General features: G+C 43.2%; 1 protein-coding gene across 5 annotated transcripts in view; it reads right to left on the bottom strand.

The window, feature by feature from the left end:
• Window positions 1-19,463, bottom strand: part of arl15b (ADP-ribosylation factor-like 15b) — a 270,422-nt gene extending 250,959 nt beyond the window's left edge. Inside the window, exons 1-2 of one of the 5 annotated variants that reach the window (XM_078219396.1) lie at window positions 19,248-19,454; window positions 18,623-18,694 (exon numbers count right to left, since the gene is read on the bottom strand). In XM_078219396.1, the coding sequence (XP_078075522.1) occupies window positions 18,623-18,694; window positions 19,248-19,259 (84 nt within the window). In that variant the 5' untranslated portion in view covers window positions 19,260-19,454. Of the gene's footprint in view, window positions 1-671; window positions 793-18,622; window positions 18,695-19,059; window positions 19,101-19,247 lie in introns of those variants that run through there. The other 4 variants (XM_078219387.1, XM_078219412.1, XM_078219403.1 and 1 more) reach the window with 4 other exon arrangements.
• Window positions 19,464-21,054: the final 1,591 nt, after the last annotated feature.

Here is a 21,054-nt window from a genome sequence, read left to right as displayed (position 1 = left end):
GGGACGGGGGGGGGGACGGGGGAATGGGGGGGGACGGGGGAATGTTGGGGGGGACGGGGGAATGTTGGGGGGGACGGGGGAATGTTGGGGGGGACGGGGGAATGGTGGGGGGGACGGGGGAATGGTGGGGGGGACGGGGGAATGGTGGGGGGGACGGGGGAATGGTGGGGGGGACGGGGGAATGGGGGGGGGAATGGGGGGGGAACGGGGGAATGGGGACGACGACGGGGGAATGGGGGGGACGGGGGAATGGGGGGGGACGGGGGAATGGGGGGGGGACGGGGGAATGGGGGGGGGACGGGGGAATGGGGGGGGGGGAATGGGGGGGGGGACGGGGGAATGGGGAGGAATGACCAAAGGAGGGCGGAACGGGGGAGGAGGGGACGACCAGAGGAGGGGGGACGGGGGCGAGGACCTGACCAGAGGGGGGGGGTGAAGGGGGCAGAGGGGCGCTCGGGGCTGAAGGGGTGAGGGATTGTCTGGTGCTGATCACAACCGAGAGCGGAGATTGATCGGGGGGGCGGGGGATGGGGCTGGGCCGAGTACCGGGTCCGGGGGGCCTGGAGCCGGCGGTTTCTGCGAGCCACACACCCGGGGTATCCCCGCTCGGCACTGATCCATCTGCGGGGCCCCGATCAAAGCAACTCCGCCGCATAAAAGCCCGCTCCTACCGAGTAAGCACCGATCCGACACACCGCAGCCGACAGCTCCAAACACTGGCCCATAGCCCCGGACACACGGGCCGCCTCTCCCACTAACCGGCGCCCGAGCCGACCCACTCGGCCCGGGGGCGGAGCCAGCGGGGAGGGGGCGGGGCCCCGCGAGGGTGGAGCAGAGGGGCGGGGCGGGGAGGAGAGGGGGCGGGGCCCCCGCGAGGGGTGGTGCAGAGGGGGCGGGGCGGTGCAGAAGAGAGGGGGCGGGTGGAGCCTCAGGTCGCGGCCGCGGCTAAATGTTGCTGGTTGCACGTTGAGAAATAGATCAGCAAAACCACTCCATAAAATAAAAACTTTTATTTATACAACCTCTTTGATATCTCAATACACTTTAATAAATAAACTTTATAGTTGAAGTGTCGTGTCACCAGTCGGCTTATATTAACACTGCAATGAAGTTACTGTCAAAATCCCTTCGTCGCCACACTCCAGCACCTGTTCAGGTACAATGAGGGAGTTTAGTCCCTGGCACCTCTTTCTGATTGTGGAAGGAAAGCCACGCAGACATGAAGAACCTGCAGACTCCGTCCAGTGCCCGAAGCTGGGAATCAAACCTGCATCCCTGGCGCTGTGATCACTGTGCTGCCTTACAGGCAGATATACTGAATTGGATATACTGAATAGGATACCCAGCACTGAAATCAGGCAGCATTTTTGCTGTCAATTTGGAGCTCTCTCTCCTCAAGAAGGCAGTAGATACTGGATCAATTGAAATTTTCAGGACTGCAATCAATAAATTGTATGTTAGGTAAGGGTTGCATGACAAGATACAATGGCGTAAATGTGGGTTACATAGAAACATAGATGGGAGGAGGCGGACAAGGGCAGCAGCACCACCTGCAAGTTCCCTTCCAAGCCACTTACCATCCGGACTTGGAAATATATTGCTGTTCCTCAGTCGCTGGGTCAAAATCCCAGAACTCCCTCCCTAACTACACTGTAGGGATATGTACACTACATGGACTGCAGCGATTCAAAAAGGAAACTCTAAATGAGCTTCAAGAGCAGTTCAGAATGGGCAATAAATATTGGCCTAGCCAGCGAAGCCCACATCCTTTGAATGGATAAAAAAGAAAATCACCAAAATGTTTGCTGCAATAAAGAAAGACTTGAAAAATTAAGTTATTAGAACATGGCAGATTATTTGGTGATATGATATAGGTTTTTGGGAGGATGGGACAGAGTAGATGGAAAGAGATAGTAAATGAGGGGTGTGGAACTAAGATATACGAGTACAACACTAAATGCAATATATTCAGGCAGAGAACAGAAAATCACTTTGCAGAAAGTTGTGACATTCCACAGGGTTGTGCAGAGTCTGCATCAACATTTAAGAGCAAGTTCTGTGGTTGGAGGAAATGAGAGAGATATGAAAACTGCAATCGCTTGGGATTAGACTGCTGCTCACGTCGAGAATAATCACCAACCATGATAGTTGGGCTGCATATTTTGGTTTGTATTTTCAATGTAATTCTGTTTGTTTGAGGTACATTCAGAAATTCAGTATGTTCTGAGTTGCCATGACCTTGAAGCTAACCGTACAGTAGCCAATGGTGAAACCATCAGCATCACAACCAGTGTGGCAGTTTCCTTCATATTAAACATTGCAAACACAAGATTAGCAACTGGAGATAAAATGTTAAATTTTACATTTAAAACCTCTAGAAACATTAATTAATAGCAGAGGGATGGATCGCGGAATGTCAATAGGATGGAAATTAGCCAGGTTGAATTGGCCCTGGTTTTTATGGACAGGACATAGAATCCCTACACTACAGAAGGAGGCCATTCGGCCCATCTGTACCAACCACAATCCCTCCCAGGCCTATTCCCGTAACCCTGCTAATTCCCTGACACTAGGGTCAATTTAGTATGGCCAATCAACCTAACCCACATATCTTTAGACTGTGGGAGGAAACCAGAGCACCCGCAGGAAACCCACACAGACACGGGGAGCAAGTGCAAACTCCACACAATCATCTGAGGCCGAAATTGAACTTGGGTCCCTGGGCACTGTGAGGCAGCACTGCTAACCACTGTGCTATCATGCCATTGTACCGTGCCGACATACTTGAGCAATCTTCCACATTGTCAGGTAGATGGCTGTGATCCGACTGTATTAGAACAGCTCATCCAGAGACACGGCTAGTTCTGGGATACAATTCTTCAGCATAACAAACAGGATGTTATCAGGAGCTGCAGCCCTTGCATTGTACAATGTACTCGGCCATTTTTTTCATGTCATGTGAAGTGAATTGAATTGGTTGAAATTTAGCATACATAATGTACCTCCTCTGGTTAGTTAATTGCTCACTACCTTTTATGGTTGTCTGTGGCAGGATTCTAAATCTTTGACCGGATCTGTTGCTGTGGGAATGCTTAGGTCTGTCTATAGCATTTAGCTTGCACGCATGTAGTCCAGAATTGTAGTTTCACCAGCTTGGATTTTCATTTACAGGTGGGCCTGCTGCTACTTCTGACATGCTCTTCCAACGTCTTCATTAAGCTGGTGTAGGCCTGGGTCCATGGTGATGGTGAAGTGGGAAATATGCCCGGGCATGAGGTCGCAGATTATGGCGGAATACAATTCTGCTGGTGCTGATGACCTACTGTGACTTGTGGGTGGCTAATTTTGTAAAATGTGGCAAGCCTGAGAATTTTAAAGCAGCCGATAATATCGTGTGGTGTAAGATAGTTAAGAAATTATTGACTGTAATGCCAAAATGGCCTCAGGGCACATGTTCTACAATTGCAATCTATGCCTTCCCATCTTTCTCTCCCCCCCCTCCCACCCCTACACACAATTTTTTGACTGGTTTACATTTACAAAATCCGGGAGTGCATTCTAAATCCAAAGTGGATTGTCCAGAACCAGATGTGCAGCTTCGAGTCCCAGGATAATTCTCTTGCTCTCAACTACCACAATAGTGTCAGTATTTTCCATTTTAATGATGACGTTGTTTTCACTGCAGAGTATATTTTTAAAAGGGAGGATACAATAACAGGATGCTTGCTCGACTGGACATTCATCTTTCAGAGGATGTCAATGGTCCACAGCTCAGATTAGTTCACCTACACAGTTAATGTTCATGTGATGTCAAGCAGATCCTTTGGGAAACAATGGAATAGAGGAAAGCTGGGGGAAAATGCATTCATTTCATTTAATAAAACTGGTTTGCAATATACCGCACTTCTATTCTTAAACAGGTGCTGGTGTCCTTTCTGTAATTGTTTAATAAACTTAATCAATGCGTGATTTCATTAAAATAACCCATATTTTCAATTGCAGTGAACTATAATAAACCGATTGTGGGACCTCTTCCAGGCCAAAAGAAGATAGCTTGCTCTGAAATGTATTTTTCAACATTAAAAAGTCAAGTTATGACCAGGATCTCAAAATAAAACACACACGATCTTGGATCTTTGCACTGAATTTCCACTAGTGTCAGGAATGAGACGAGAGTGAGTATTTTATGGCGCACACAGTTTAATTATAGTATACTGCTAATGAAAGAGAGCAAGTTTAACATTTTCTTAATAAATAACATCTGTTTGGTTAGAACTAAGAAAGAACATGAGGTACTATTACTCTATTGGGTATATTCTACAAGCCCTCAACTAGTAGGAAAAAGATAAAGGAACAAATGTGCAATGAAATTATAGACCAGTGCAAAAACTATAGAGTAAACTTCAATTATCAAAATAATAACAATGGGGCACAGAGGGCACTGAGTCAAAGTGTATTCTGAAGAATTTTTTTGATCCAATGAGGGAGGTGGCATTGCTGGATCTGGTCCTAGAATCCCTACAGTGAAGGAGGTGGTCATTTGGCCCATCGAGTCTGCACTGACTCTCCGAAAGAGCATCTTACCCAGACCCACAGGCTAAATAGACAAAGTTTAGATGGATATTTAAAAAACTAAGATAAGCAAGAGAATGAGAAGGCGCAGGCAGCTAACATACAAAAGGATATCCAAAAGTTTTCCATAGGCATATAAATAGACAAAAGGATAATAAAAGAGTAGCATCAACTAGGAAGTAAAAATGAGGTAAGAAGACAGAGAGCACGGTTGAGGTACTAAATGAATACTTTGCATCCAATGCTGCCAAAATCAGTGAAAAAGAGAAGGTACTGGAGGAGCTAATAATTGACAAAGAGGTGTGAGTAGAAAGCTTGGCTGTACTTAATAGTTTAGATGTCACAGGGCCAGATGAGATGCATCCAAGGAACAAGAGAAGCAATTGCAGAGGTACTGGCTATAATCTTCCGAACCTCTAGGTACAGCAGTGGTGCCAGATGAGTGGATAACTGCAAATATTACACTGTTGTTCAAAAACAAAGGATGCAAAGATAAGGCCAGCAACTACAGGCCGGTCAGTTTAACCTGTGCTGAGAAATCTTTTCAAAGAAATAATCTAGGGCAAAAATTAAATCGTTTGGACAAGTGTGATTAATTAAAGGCATCACATTTATTAAGGCAAATAGTGTTTAACGAACTTATTTGAGCTTTTTGATCAAGTAAAAAGTGTTGATGAAGGTAATGTGGGGTGCATGGGATCCCAAAGGCATTTGATAAACTGCCACATAATAACAGGCTTGTCAGCAAAGTCAGAGCCCATAGAATTAAATAAACAGTGGCAGCACAGGTACAAAGTTGGCTGAGTAATAGGAAACAATGTACTGTGGTGGCAAATGGTATTTTTGGACTGGAGGAGTAGTGGGGTTCCCCAGAGGTCAATATTAGAACCGCTGCTTTTCATGAGTTAACGTTCTAGTCTTGGGTGTACAGGATAGTTTCATAAATTGCAGATGACAAAATGTGGATGTATCGTGAACTGTGAGAAGGATAGTGAAATTTCAAGAGTAAGAAGTTTAACAACACCAGGTTAAAGTCCAACAGGTTTATTTGGTAGCAAAAGCCACACAAGCTTTCGGAGCTCCAAGCCCCTTCTTCAGGTGAGTGGGAATTCTGTTCACAAACAGGGCATATAAAGACAGACTCAATTTACATGAATAATGGTTGGAATGCGAATACTTACAGCTAATCAAGTCTTTAAGATACAAACAACGTGAGTGGAGAGAGCATCAAGACAGGCTAAAAAGATGTATTGTCTCCAGACAAGACAGCCAGTGAAACTCTGCAGGTCCAGGCAAGCTGTGGGGGTTACAAATAGTGTGACATGAACCCAATATCCCGGTTGAGGCCATCCTCGTGTGTGCGGAACCTGGCAATCAGTTTCTGCTCAGCGACTCTGCGCCGTCGTGCGTCGTGAAGGCCACCTTGGAGAACGCTTACCCGAATATCAGAGGCCAAATGCCCGTGACCGCTGAAGTGCTCCCCCACAGGAAGAGAACAGTCTTGCCTGGTGATTGTCGAGCGGTGTTCATTCATCCGTTGTCGCAGCGTTTGCATAGTTTCCCCAATGTACCATGCCTCGGGACATCCTTTCTGCAGCGTATCAGGTAGACAACGTTGGCCGATTTGCAAGAGTATGTACCGTGTACCTGGTGGATGGTGTTCTCACGTGAGATGATGGCATCTGTGTCGATGATCCGGCACGTCTTGCAGAGGTTGCTGTGGCAGGGTTGTGTGGTGTCATGGTCACTGTTCTCCTGAAGGCTGGGTAGTTTGCTGCGGACAATGGTCTGTTTGAGGTTGTGCGGTTGTTTGAAGGCAAGAAGTGGGGGTGTGGGGATGGCCTTGGTGAGATGTTCATCTTCATCAATGACAAGGCCATCCCCACACCCCCACTTCTTGCCTTCAAACAACCGCACAACCTCAAACAGACCATTGTCCGCAGCAAACTACCTCGCCTTCAGGAGAACAGTGACCACGACACCACACAACCCTGCCACAGCAACCTCTGCAAGGCATGCCGGATCATCGACACAGATGCCATCATCTCATGTGAGAACACCATCCACCAGGTACACGGTACATACTCTTGCAACTCGGCCAACGTTGTCTACCTGATACGCTGCAGGAAAGGATGTCCCGAGGCATGGTACATTGGGGAAACTATGCAGACACTGCGACAATGGATGAATGAACACCGCTCGACAATCACCAGGCAAGACTGTTCTCTTCCTGTGGGGGAACACTTCAGCCGTCATGGGCATTCGGCCTCTGATATGCGGGAAAGCGTTCTCCAAGGCGGCCTTCGCGACACACGACGGCGCAGAGTCGCTGAGCAGAAACTGATAGCCAAGTTCCGCACACACGAGGACGGCCTCAACCGGGATATTGGGTTCATGTCACACTATTTGTAACCCCCACAGCTTGCCTGGACCTGCAGAGTTTCACTGGCTGTCTTGTCTAGAGACAATACACATCTTTTTAGCCTGTCTTGATGCTCTCTCCACTCACATTGTTTTGTTTCTTAAAGACTTGATTAGCTGTAAGTATTCGCATTCCAACCATTATTCATGTAAATTGAGTCTGTCTTTATATGCCCTGTTTGTGAACAGAATTCCCACTCACCTGAAGAAGGGGCTTGGAGCTCCGAAAGCTTGTGTGGCTTTTGCTACCAAATAAACCTGTTGGACTTTAACCTGGTGTTGTTAAACTTCTTACTGTGTTTACCCCAGTCCAACGCCGACATCTCCACATCAAAATTTCAAGAGAACAGAGTGATTTATTTTGGTAGGAAAAATAAGGGGCAACATCAAATAAAAGGCACAATGGGGTGCAAGAGCACAGGTCCTTGTGGGTTATATATACACAAATTTGACAACAACTTCCAAACTCACAACCTCCACCATCTAGAAGGACCAGGCAGCAGATGCATGGGAACACCACCACCTGCAAATTCCCCTCCAAGCCACTCTCAATCCTAACTTGGAAATATATATCTGTTCTTTCACTGTCGCTGGGTCAAAATCCTAGAACTCCCTAACAGCACTGTGGGTGTATCCCATGGACAGCAGCAGTTCAAGGCAGCAGCTCACCGCCACTAACAGGGGAGGCGATGGCCTACTGGTATAAGCGTTAGACTATTAGTCCAAAAACTCAGCTGATGTCCTGGGAACCTGGGTTGGAATCCCACCACAGCAGATGATAGCATTTGAATTTTAAAAATCTAGAATTACGAATCTACTGATGACCCCATGAAACCATTGTTGATTATCGGAAAAAACCATCTGGTTCACTAACGTCCTTTAGGGAAGGAAATCTGCCATCCTTACCTGGTCTGGCCTACATTTGACTCCAGAGCCACAGCAAATGTGGCGGACTCTCAACTGCCCTCTAAGGGCAACTAGGGATGGCAATAAATGCTGGCCAGCCAGTAACACCCATGTCCCACGAATGAATTAAAAAAATATTTTTTAAAGTTTATTTATTAGTCTCAAGAAAGACTTAGATTAACACTGCAATTAAGTTGTGAAATCCCCAGAGGCGCCACAGTCCGGCGCCTGTTCGGGTCAATGCACCTAATCAGCACGTCTTTCAGAATGTGGGAGGAAACCGGAGCACCCGGAGGAAACCCACACAGACATGGGGAGAACATGCAAACTTCACACGGACAGTGACCTAAGCCGAGAATCGAACTCGGGATTGTGGTGCTGTGAAGCAGCAGTGCTAACCACTGTGCTACCGTGTAGGGATAGACAATAAATGCTGACCTGGCCAGTGATATGCACGCCCCATGAAAGAAAAAAAAATATTGTTTAAGGCGGTGGCACAGATTGAGAAATCATTAAGGTGTGCAGGATCCTGGTTTCATAAAGAGGCATAAAGCACAAAAATAAGGAAGTTATGGTGTACTTTTATAATTATACTGGCTTGACCTCTTGTGTATTGGGTCTAATTCTGCATAATACACTTCAGGAAGGATCTGAATGCCCCAATAAAGGATGGAGAAAAGATGCATGAGAATGCTTCAAGGAATGAAGGATCCCAGTTATATAGATAGATTGGAGAAGCTGGGGTTGTTTACTTTAGGGAAGAGATAGCTGAGAGGAGTAGAAACAGGAAATGCTGGAAATACTCAGTAAGGTTTGGGAGTGTCTGTGGAGAGCGAAAGCGTAAACATTTGAAGTCAATGATCTTTCATCAGAGTCAAAAACATGAATTTTAAGTGAATGGCAAAAGGACCAAAAAGAGGACAGGAGGAATAGAAAAAAAGAGCGGTTACATGTGGAATACACTGCCCTAGAAAACAATGGTAGCAGGTTCATTTGTGGCTTTTAAAAGAGAATTAAATATTCGGAAGAGAAAAAAATTGCAGGGCTGCATGGAAAAGGTGGGGGAGTATGGATAACTGAGCTGCTGTTGCAGAAACAGTGTAGACATGATGGACTGAATGGCCTCCTTTTGTCAAAGCTTTCTGTGATCATAAAGTATTGAGAGATTATATCAATATTTCCCCAACTGGGCAAAGTCAGACTGCTTTTGTTTTTTAAAAAAAGAACTTTTTGTTCAAGTGACCCCAAAACTTTCTTGATGTGTGAATCCATGGATTGTTATAACCATGGTTATTCCTATACTGAAGCTCTCAGTGATTAAATTACCATTTGGATAACCATTTTCAAACCAATATTTAAGTTACACAGCTCACTCCAAAAGCTGAAAAAGTCAAATCAATATATTTTGGGACGTGGCTCTTTGAACACGTACCACCTCAAATATATCAATGTAGGAAATGCATTTATTTTTGTATTTCAGCTTTTCCCTGCAATATAATGAATCAATGTAATGAATCAATATACCTGCAGTGCCAATTGGAATATGCTCAAATTCCACTGCACTCCCAGCATAACCTTCCAAAAAAATACTGATAAAAATCACCAAAAACTGTAACTTTATCATAATAAAATAGTGTAGGCAGATATTCCAGGACTGCATTTGAACTGTTGATCGAATGGTCAGCAGTTTTTGGGAGTCCTCCTTGGTTTCAATTGGTACAAGCTTTCTAAAGTGACATACCTGATTATGTATTTTTTACAGCACTTGTGTCAAGAAGCAGGGTAGGGACAAAGAATTCTAAACCATTTCATGCCATCAAACACCACTGAATTATTCTTAAATTTGAAATGTCCATCTCAGCTTCACCAAAACGAATCTCAATGACTCCCGCCACCAATGAAGCAGAAATTCCAGGTATACAGCTAGAGATAACTAAATGATTGAAATGAAGTGCAAATTAAAATTGTTCGAGAACAGTCATCAGTGGATAGTATCATGTAGTGTTCGTTACTGGAGCAGTTAGCCTGACATGTTAATAATCCAAAGAACGCAAGTCCAAATTGCACCACAGTCTAAGAACTTAAATTCAGTTTTAAAGATTTGAAAATGAAAAACAAAGCTGGTGGATCATAAAAATCCAACTAGTTCAAGAATTAACAGTCCCAAGATAGGTAGCTCATAAACAACTTATCTTACCCAAGTAGAACTTCATTGTTGAAAATAGCATTAAATCACATTGACGTGAATGTTACATACACAATGCAATTGTGACCAAAGATTTTCCCAACTAATATTTCCAGGCATAGAAATGGTAACATTCCTCAAACGATATACAATAGATCAAAGCAGACGGAACATTTGTAGAGTTGCTTATCCATCCAAGGCCTTCTCTATAATGAAGGAATATTAAATTTTAATTAATTTATCGTGCAGATTTTATCCTAAACAATACGAGAGGAACCACCAGTAATTCGTGTTAGAATTCTATGGCCAAAATATACACAACTCCCATTTATTGGAGCAAAAGAAATATACAGTTAAACTTGGTGTTGTTCAGACTGCTACACTAGGGAAATCTACTTGAATGATTCTTTAAAATTATTTTGACAACATTGTCGATATCTACAAAAAGAAATAGAAGAAAACACTGGAGTTATTTGGGACTAGTTTGTGCGGTGCATAAACATCATAGGCCTATTGGGCTGAATGCCATGTAAAAATGATAAATATACAAAGCAAAATAATGTATACTTGAATATAGTTTATGTTGAAAAACACCAGAGTCATTCACCACCTATTTTCAACAGGTTTTATATCAAACAATTGCCATTAAAACTTGCAATATCTGCTTGAAAACACATTCAAAATAATGCTCAGTTGATAATGTAATAACTCCACAACATGGATTAGAAAACCTATTATTTGGTGATGCTAAGATATGGACAAGAAATTTTGTCGCACAGAGCTGCATTTTGTGGGGTTCTCTGTGCCACCAGCCACTCCCTGTGTGGTATCTGCGAGGGGAGCACAGACAAGATGATCACCAGTGAGAGCCGGAAGTCTTTGAAATCATGCTCCCCTGACATAATGTTAGGATTCCAACGTTGAACAACACAGGCCCAGAGACATCTTTGTAGGTCACTCTGCATTCTATTGCAGGGTGGCCCTGCAATTATATCTCAAGAACCTGGCAATCAAATTGTAGGTGAAGTGACTTTTCTTTTTAAAAAGTAACCTTTTCCAAAGATGTGCAGGTTAGATTAATTGGTCATGGCAAATGCATGGGGTTACGGGGATAGGCCTTGGTCAGATGCTCTTTCAGAGAGTCAGTGCAGACTCGAATGGCCTCCTTCTGCGCCGTTGGGGTTCTATGATAGCAAAGTGTCTGAAAATACTTGTGTATCTAGAGGTATAGTTTGATTATCATTGGGATGGCAGAGTAGTAGGTGACCTTCCCACACAAAAGCTGCAACAGATATGAGAGATCCAGCTGCAGTGCCTCTGGATATGCAGCACAAAGAGATGGAGCAAGGGCTGCAGAGAGGGAAAGCTCTGTGCCCGGACCTCTGCTAACTTGTCAGACTCCTCCATGCTGCTTGATAATGATGGGCCAGCCAATATACCAGTGTCTCAGTGTGCATGTCCATCAATAATCTCCTCTGTGTTATCCCATTGAGCAACTCAACAGCGTCCTCTGCAACTTTGTACATACTAATCATCTTTTACCCCTCTCCTAGCTCCAGCTCACTCATGCTTTTGCTACTCACTCTGTGTTGATCTCAACTCTACATTAGCCTCCAAGTTCACATGCAGAATCAGAATCCAGAACAAAGAACATTACAGCACAGGAACAGGCCCTTCAGCCCTCCAAGCCTGTACCAACCATGCTGCCCGACAGAACTAAAACTTACCCTTCCAGGGACCATATCTCTCTATCCCCATCCTATAAATGTATTTGTCCAGATGCCCCTTAAAAGTCACCATCGTATCTGTTTCCACTACTGGCCCCGGTAGCGAGTTCCAGGCACCCACCATCCTCTGTTTAAAAAGATTGCCTCGTACATCTTCATTAAACCTTGCCCCTCGTACCTTAAACCTGTGCCCCCTCGTAATTGACTCTTCCACCCTGAGAAAAAGCTTCTGACAATCCACTCTGTCCATGCCCCTCAATTTTGTAGACTTCTATCAGGTCGCCCCTCAACCTCTGTCGTTCCAGTGAGAACATACCAAGTTTCTCCAACCTCTCCTCATAGCTCATGCCTTCCATACCAGGCAACATCCTGGTCAATCTTTTCTGTATCCTTTCCAAAGCCTCCACATCCTTCTGGTAGTGTAGCGACCAGAATTGAACACTATATTCCAAGTGCGGCCTAATGAAGGTTCCATAAAGCTGCAACATGACTTGCCAATCTGATCAAATGAGAGGCCTCTATAAGCATTAAAACATCTTGAATGTAGCTGAAATACTTTCGGGTGACAATGAAAGAACTATACATCCAATTGTAGCAAAGCAAGAATCAAAATTGCAGAATACTGCACAGTATATCCAAAATGATCAAGTACAAATAACAGCAAGTCTTGCTTTAACATTATGTTGCTCTAATCAGATTACATTTAATAGTACTATATCCAGATTTCACCAATTTACCAACATGATACAAGGCAAATATTTAACTTCAAAGAAAATTTGCAAGTCTTATCCTCAGCATCAGAGGAAGCTATGCCATGACTTCTGCCAATGTTTGTAGAGGCCTGTCATAATGCAAGTAAAATTAGCCTTAGGTTCACAAAGTGCTGACACTCTGAATATCAACTGGTACAACACCAAATTACATATGTTCACAAATCTCTTCAACTATTTGGGCAGGTCAACCAGAGGGGAGAGCCCTGCAGGCATCTCAATTAAGATTATCTTCCAGACTGCCAAATGTCATTGCTGACCAAGTATCCCTTGAACCCAATGCAGAATCTAGAGCACAACACTGGCATTTACAGAGCTTGGGAATTTGTGCAGGACAGAAAGCTGAAAATGTGACTCCCACGGTGGAGTAGGTGATTAATGATATCAGAAGATATAGTTAGTACATTGTTAGCAAGCTTCTTGCCATTGTCTCTGATGAGCACTTGAAAAACAAAAAAAGCTATTGTGATGATACTATCTATGCCTTTAAGAAATGTATTTTTATCATGTTTCTTGTAAGGGGCATGTTTAGAATTCAGCTGTTTGCATGGTGCTGATTTATCTGCCCAAGGCAGCTCACATGCTGAGAATGCAGGCTAATTATTGATTTTAGCAAGGGATGTGTTTGTTTTAATCTGAGTTAATGGATTTTTATTTTGTTTTTCACCTGGGGTTTCAGGGTAGGGTTTTGATTAGGTTGATTGGCAGAGGCAGAGTCATAGGGAACTACGCTTACAGGGAAAAGCAAGCAGTTTCTGCTTCATTCTGAAAGAGGCAAGAGGTGTCTCAGTCTCTCTAGAGGCTGCTACTTTGGAACTGCCAGAAGACAGGTGTCTTTCTGTCTCTCTCTCTAGAAGTGTTCAAAGGCTCTAAGACTGTTAACAAGTAAAAATATGGAATCCTGTGTTGTTTGCTAACTGATTGTGAAGAGTTTAAGTTTATAAGAGGAATATTGCATAAATTGGAACTAATAGAGATAGGTTAGCAGTTAAGAACTGTATCTTGTCATGTTTAAGTACTTCACTTGTTAAAGTAAAGTAAAAGTAAAGTTTATTTATTAGTCACAAGTAGGCTTACATTCACACTGCAATGAAGTTACTGTGAAAATCCCCCAGTCGCCACACTCCGACGCCTACGGGTACATCGAGGGAGAATTTAGCATTGCCAATTCACCTAACCTGCACATCTTTTGGACTGTGGGAGGAACCCCACGCGGACATGGGGAAAGCGTGCAAACTCCACACAGACAATGACCCAAACCGAGAATCGAACCCAGGTCTCTAGCACTGTGAGGCAGCAGTGCCACCCCTCATGTATTAGTTGTTAAATGTTAAGCTAATTAATTCATTATAGTTAAACTGTATTGTTAACTCAAGTTTATTTTAATAAAAGCTTCCTAGTGTGTCAATAGAATCAAACCTAGAGTGAAACACCTTATCCTCTCACTAATGTCAAAATGAATAAAACTGTTAGGGTCTAGTCAGGCTTCGTAACACACTTTGGGGTTTCTGCTCAGGTACCCTAACTCTACTTAGAAAAGAGATTTTAATAGCATAAGGTAAAGAATCAAAACAAATACTCATCTCTCACCCCATTTGCCTGTCAACAGCAAAGCTATGTTTTTATTTATCTTCTAATCTTAATCTCAGTTACCTTCAAATATTCAAGAACCTGTCTGCCACGTTCATTCTTGTAGTCTAAAAGAAACATGTTAGGTTTGTTAATTTCAGTAAATGGTCTTCTCTGCTCTTACTGCTGCACCCCTCTTGCACAAGGATACTGGTTCTTCTGGCACCTATGGTATGTCAGAGCAAGTCCATAAGAAATTCCAGATTGGAATCTAAAACAGTTGGGAATATTTGTCAGGAGGCACTCAAGTCAAGACAAGTTGATATTGATTCTACGCTGATAGGCATTTTGCTTTGACATGGGTATACAGGAACAGCTCTACAGTGGGCAGGAGTAGCCAGATAATTAGTGCATAATCATTGCTAATTTAATTTCAATACTGATAACTTGTTCAGTTTGAACAATCTTCAACTTGGAAACCAGGCTTTAAACCCCACAGCTTTTCCATTACTGATTCCTGATTATTTCCCCTTCTGCAACATGCCCATATCTGACAACTCAAGTAGATTCACTGTCAAAATACATGTTTTTGGTCACCTTCAGACTGATTTTTTGATTGTCACATGTATTAGTATACAGTGAAAAGTATTATTTCTTGCGTGCTATACAGACAAAGCATACTATACATAGAAGGAGAGAGAGTGCTGAATGTAGTGTTACAGTCATTGTTAGAAAGATCAACTTAATGTGAGGTAGGTCCATTCAAAAGTCTGACAGCATCAGGGAAGAAGCTATTCTTGAGTCGGACCTCAGACTTTTGTATCTTTTTCCTGACGGAAGAAGGTGGAAGAGTGTATGTCCGGGGTGCGTGCGGTCCTTGATTATGCTGGCTGCTTTTCCAAGGCAGTGGGTAGAGGAGATGGAGTCAATGGATGGGAGGCTGGTTTGCATGATGGAGCATGCTTTGTTCTCGACCCTTTGTAGTTTGTTGTTGTCTTGGACAGAGCAGGAGTCATACCAAGCTGTGATACAATAGAAAGAATGCTTTCTATGGTTCTTTTATAAAAGTTGGAGAGAGTCATAGTAGACATGCCGAACTTCCTTAGCTTCCTGAGAAAGCAGAGGCGTTGGTGGCCTTTCTTAACTATACTGTCCACATGGAAAGACCAGGACAGGTTGTTAGTGATCTGGGCACTAGAAACTTGAAGATCTTGACCATTTCTACTTCATCCCTATTAATGTAGACAGGGACATGTCCTCCACTGTGCTTCCTGAAGACGATGACTATCTCCTTCGTTTTGTTGACATGGAGGGCAAGATTGTCATCGCACCAGTTCACCAGATTCTCTATCACTTTCCTGTACTCAGTCTTGTCATTGTTTGAAATATGACCCACAAAAGTGGTGTCATCAGCAAACTTGAAAATCGAGTTGCAGGGGAATTTGGCCACACAGTCATAATAAAGTATATTTAGTCACAAGTAGGTTTACATTCACACTGCAATGAAGTTACTGTGAAAACGTATAAAGGAGTATAGTAAGGGGCTGAGGACACAGCCTTGTGGGGCACCATTGTTGAGGATGATCATGGAGGTGGTGTTGTTGCCTATCCTTACTGATTGAGATCTGTGGGTTAGGAAGTCACGGATCCAGTTGCAGGGCGTGGAGCTGAGCCCCAGGCCACGGAGTTTGGAGATGAGTTTTGTAGAATAATGCTGTTGAAGGCTGAGCTGCAGTCAATAAATAGGAATCTTTGTTATCTAGGTGTTCCAGGGTTGAGTGTAGGGCCTGTTGCAGCGATAGGCAAACTGTTGTGGATCCAGGCAATCTGGGAGGCCTGAATTGATTTGTGCCATGGCTAACCTTTCGAAGCAGTTGTTAATGATGGATGTCAGAGCCACCGGACAATAGTCATTAAGACACGCTGCTTGGCTTTTCTTTCGTACCGGGATGATGGTCATCTTCTTGAAACAGACAGGGATCTCAGATTGGTGTAAAAAGAGGGGTTAGAGATGTCTGCGAATACCCCCACCAGCTGGTCTGCACAGGATCTGAGTGCTCGTCTGGGTACCCCATCTGGTCCAGTCACTTTCCGTGGGTTGACTTTTGAGAAGTCTGCTCTGATGTCTGTGATGGTGACCTCAGATACATGTTCGTCCGAAGCTTCCAAGGTGGAGGGCATGCTCTCACTGACCTCTTGCTCAAAACAATCAAAATGCATTGAGCTCATCAGGAGGGCTGCATTGGCACCAACAATTTTACATGCCTTCATCTTGTAGCCTGTTACGTCTTGCAGACCTTGCATAGTTGAAGAGAGTCCATGTGGCTAGCCTGGGACTGTCTTTTGGCATCTTTGATGGATCTCTTGTATAGGTCAGGGTCACCTGACTTGAATGCCTCAGACCTGTACTTCAGCAAGCAGTGGATGTCCCTGTTCATCCATCGTTTCCAGTTGGGAAACACACAGAGTGCTTCTTTGGCACACAGTCTTCTTCACTCTTACTATTGAACTGCAAGCTTCCTTCATTCACAATTTACAAACTCCAAACATAGCTGCCCATATTGTGTTTCATGTTAAGCTCTGTTCATTTATCAGTTCCATTCTTGTGGCTGTCGTTATTTTTTTTTTTTAAAGTTGTCTTGGAATTCCTTCATGACTTTTTACAGCCTTCCTTCGCCTCTCTCATCCTTCAATTTAGTGACGTAGCACTCTGTTATACCCACCTCTCCACTGCCCCATTATTGGTCATCTGAATCCCATTCCTTGGAAATCCATCCATAAAATGCCACTTTTCCAGTTGCTGTCTCCTGCTTGTACAAATCTTTGCTGACCTCCTCACTCTGTCCAAATCTTTGGTTTTTGGCCACCCTTGCTGAACAAGCCTTCAGGCCATAGACCAATTCAAAATATGCAAATAAGTATAGAGTCCCACCATGCTAATAAATAGCATGACCAGTTGATTTTCTCAGAATCAACAGCTTTAGAAGCCACTAAAGAATAGGAACAGAAGAAAAAGAGGGAAAGGAAAAAGAATGTCTATTTAGGAGTGTAATTTATGAGTGGAGATGCCGGTGTTAGACTGGGGTGGGCACAGTAAGAAGTCTCACAACACCAGGTTTATTTAGTAGCACGAGCTTTCGGGGTGCTGCTCCTTCATCAGGCTGCTGTGGGCCTGTTGCAGCGATGGACAAACTGTCGTGGATCCAGGCAATCTCGGAGACCGGAATTGGTTCATGCCATGGCTAACCTTTCGAAGCAGTTGTTAATGATGGATGTCAGAGCCACCAGACAATAATCAACAAGGCACACTGCTCACTCACCTGATGAAGGAGCAGCACTCCAAAAGCTCATGCTACCAAATAAACCTGTTGGATTTTAACCTGGTGTTGTGAGATGTCTTAGGGAGTATAATTTAGAAGGCTTCTAATGTGCCACATCAGCCTTCAGCTGACCAATAATTGAGGACCAGGATCTCAAACCCATACTGTCATGTTTACCAGGCAGCAGATCCCCATCTCCTATATATTTTAAGAGACTTGGCCAACCTCCATTAGGGACCCAAAAGCACTGGGGGACATCACTAGCAGCGCTTTCACAAGATCCTCCAAATCTACCGGCAAGAAAGATCCAACAGTCCCATCCTCTCTCAAACCAACCTGCCCAACATCATTGCACTAATCCCTCAAAATTAGATCCGCTAGGCAGGACACGTAGTTTGTTTGCCTGACAACATACTCCACATACAGCCACCCAAGGCCGGAATAGAACCCAGGTCCCTGGAGCTGTGAGGCAGCCGTACTAATCATTGTACCACCATGCCACCTTATTTTGCAGATAGGTTCTGAAACCCAATCTTGAAAACAAAAGTTGATATTTTATCCACACGCTTTAGCGGAATTTCTTTCTGTTTATATATTTGCATCATGTAAATTTACCCCTCCACAATTCCTTCTTGATATTCAAGAAATCTTCCTACTTGTCTTAAGAGTTGAAATTGCCAGGGATTGAAATTCTCAAAAAACTGGTATCTTGGTTAAAAACGTTAATGTGAGATTTAACTTTTGCTAACAAGGGATCGTAGTCCTACATCTACAGTGATTTTATTTAAATGAATGCTGGAATAACTGAAACAGCCTGTTGCAGAGAATAATTTTCTCATCCTGAAAAACAAATGTTACAATTACAGGAGAAACACCACCCTGCTGTTCCTTTTCACATTTTAGCCAAAAGCAATAAATTTGAAAGACTTATTGTGTAAGGATCCTGTTTACTGATTTTCTTTAAACCTTTTATTGTTCAACACAATGTAGCCAATCAATAAACTGCACTAAGCTGCACTTAACCTCATGTCAGACTTACAAAGCAATGAGACTTTCATGACACTATAAAGCGTTTAAAGATCAACAGAGCCTGTACATTCTCGTCTATATATTAACTACACAATGTAATTTTTTTTAAAAGCCAAGAAATACCCCTGAAACGAGGTTCTTCATGACTTTGTGCCTATAAGAACAGCTTTCGAGCTCCTCTGAAGTATTCAGGGTCTTTGGGAGAAAAACAGGATTGTAGGAATAAGCCAATACGATCGTACACAATACAACGTTGCCATGTTTGTATACAGGCAGAGATTTGAGGTATCTGGGACAGAACACATTAGTTGCAAGTTCGAAATGTGAAGCGCTCCGTTACCACTTTCGAGCATAAATAGGTTAAGGTCGCCAACATTTACGCTCAAGGTAGCAATTCAGTCCATCCAGGCATGACTTACTGCACTGAAACTGCAGTTTTCAAGAAAATTCAGCTGAATTTACACCCAAATCATTAGCAGGCTCGTACAATAAACTCGGCAAAATACTGCCGCAATTAAAACTTCTAATGAGATGGTAAATGAGAAGGGTGATTGAAATACCTGTTGCAGCAAGTGCATTCTCTCTCATTCATTCATTCCCGCCACTCAAACTTGGGGTGCAGGTTACAACAGCCATATAATCATACAATTCTTTACAAGTGTAAGCAACCAAAGAAAACCAAAAGTGAAGCCGGGCTGTAGACTAATATGGCACTCGTCCAAAAGGAAATAGAAACATACAAACGTACCAGATAATCCATTTACTCAATAGAGGCCCTTAGCTCCACAGTCCGAAGTACTTTAGTCTTCTTTGTGTGTAAATTTTAGATATTAATTATGCTGTAAGCACGGCATGTCTCACATTCCCCGATTTAACTGAGACAGAAGATTAAATTGACAGCCCACTCTCTCCCACTCCACATGGATATACACAGCACTTATTTCCTCTACTGTACTTTATCCCCTAGTGGGTGAAATGTTAAAATTAACACCCCCCGAAAAACCACTCCCTTATTACGTAAAGCAGTCATCTGATCGCAGACGTGAACCTGTTTTTCAATAACCCCCGGAAGTTTGGTTTGAAGCCAGCATTGGATTAGTGAGACTCACGTGTCCAGGGCCTGGCAGTAGCAGAGACTGAAATTGCGCCTGCTGCTACTCTCTCACTCTACCCAAGAGGGCAGTGCGGATACAGTTAGCAGGAGCTGCAGATAAAGAGGATAATATAAATGATATCTGCCTGTTACTGTGGACATGTTTGATATATAATAATATATTTAGCCATAAGATTAGTACTGTATAGATCATCAGGTTTCAAAGGAAAAGAAAACGATTGATTTATCTCTTTGACAAAGGGTCATCAGGACTGGAAACGTCAGCTCTTACAGACGCTGCCAGACCTGCTGAGATTTTCCAGCATTTTCTTTTTTGATTTATCCCTTACATCAAATAAAGTGGTCTGTTTAAGTATCGGATACCAAGAGAAATGATGCAGCATAGAAACGGACTTTTCAGTGCAATCCACACTTTCAGAGATATACTGTTTATAGAGAGAGTGCAAAGACATGTTACCAAGACAATGGGAATACCTTATGAGGATCTTTTAAGAATTCTTGGATTACAACCTTTAGAGAAGAGAAGACTGATTTTTGATTTAGTTGAAGTTTATAAATTGATACATGGCCTCACTGCCTCTAAACCTGAAAAGTTCTTTACTCAGTTACAGGGTGTGATCTTATCGGCCGTTCATGCCACGCTCCCGCTGCAGCAAAGGCGGAGAATTTGGCGCCAAGCCAAATCTCCGCTCACTGCAGCAGGATGGGAAAATCCTGCTTGCGTGAACGGTCGGAAAATTCCGTCCACTGTATTTTGCATAGCCATCAGTATAAAATACAGAAATTTGGTTCACGTCTTGCTATTCGCAATGACTTGGAATGCTTTGCCTGATTTTGTTGTGAATGCTGAAAATGTAGTGACTTTAAAAAAACTTGTTAGAATATTCGTGTGATTTCTATGTATGTATTGTCTGATGTTCATGATGTGGAGATGCCGGCGTTGGACTGGGGTAAACACAGTAAGAAGTTTAACAACACCAGGTTAAAGTCCAACAGGTTTATTTGGTAGCAAAAGCCACACAAGCTTTCGGAGCTGCAAGCCCCTTCTTCAGGTGAGTGGGAATTCTGTTCACAAACAGAGCATATAAAGACACAAACTCAATTTACATGAATAATGGTTGGAATGCGAATACTTACAACTAATCAAGTCTTTAAGAAACAAAACAATGTGACAATACACATCTTTTTAGCCTGTCTTGATGCTCTCTCCACTCACATTGTTTTGTTTCTTAAAGACTTGATTAGTTGTAAGTATTCGCATTCCAACCATTATTCATGTAAATTGAGTTTGTGTCTTGAGAAGCTCTGTTTGTGAACAGAATTCCCACTCACCTGAAGAAGGGGCTTGCAGCTCCGAAAGCTTGTGTGGCTTTTGCTACCAAATAAACCTGTTGGACTTTAACCTGGTGTTGTCTGATGTTGTCAATGTTCTTGTTTTTAA

This window comes from Mustelus asterias, chromosome 1 (genome assembly GCF_964213995.1).
Source record: "Mustelus asterias chromosome 1, sMusAst1.hap1.1, whole genome shotgun sequence".
NCBI classification, from domain to species: Eukaryota; Metazoa; Chordata; class Chondrichthyes; order Carcharhiniformes; family Triakidae; genus Mustelus; species Mustelus asterias.
This window is presented reverse-complemented; position numbering and strand designations above follow the sequence as displayed.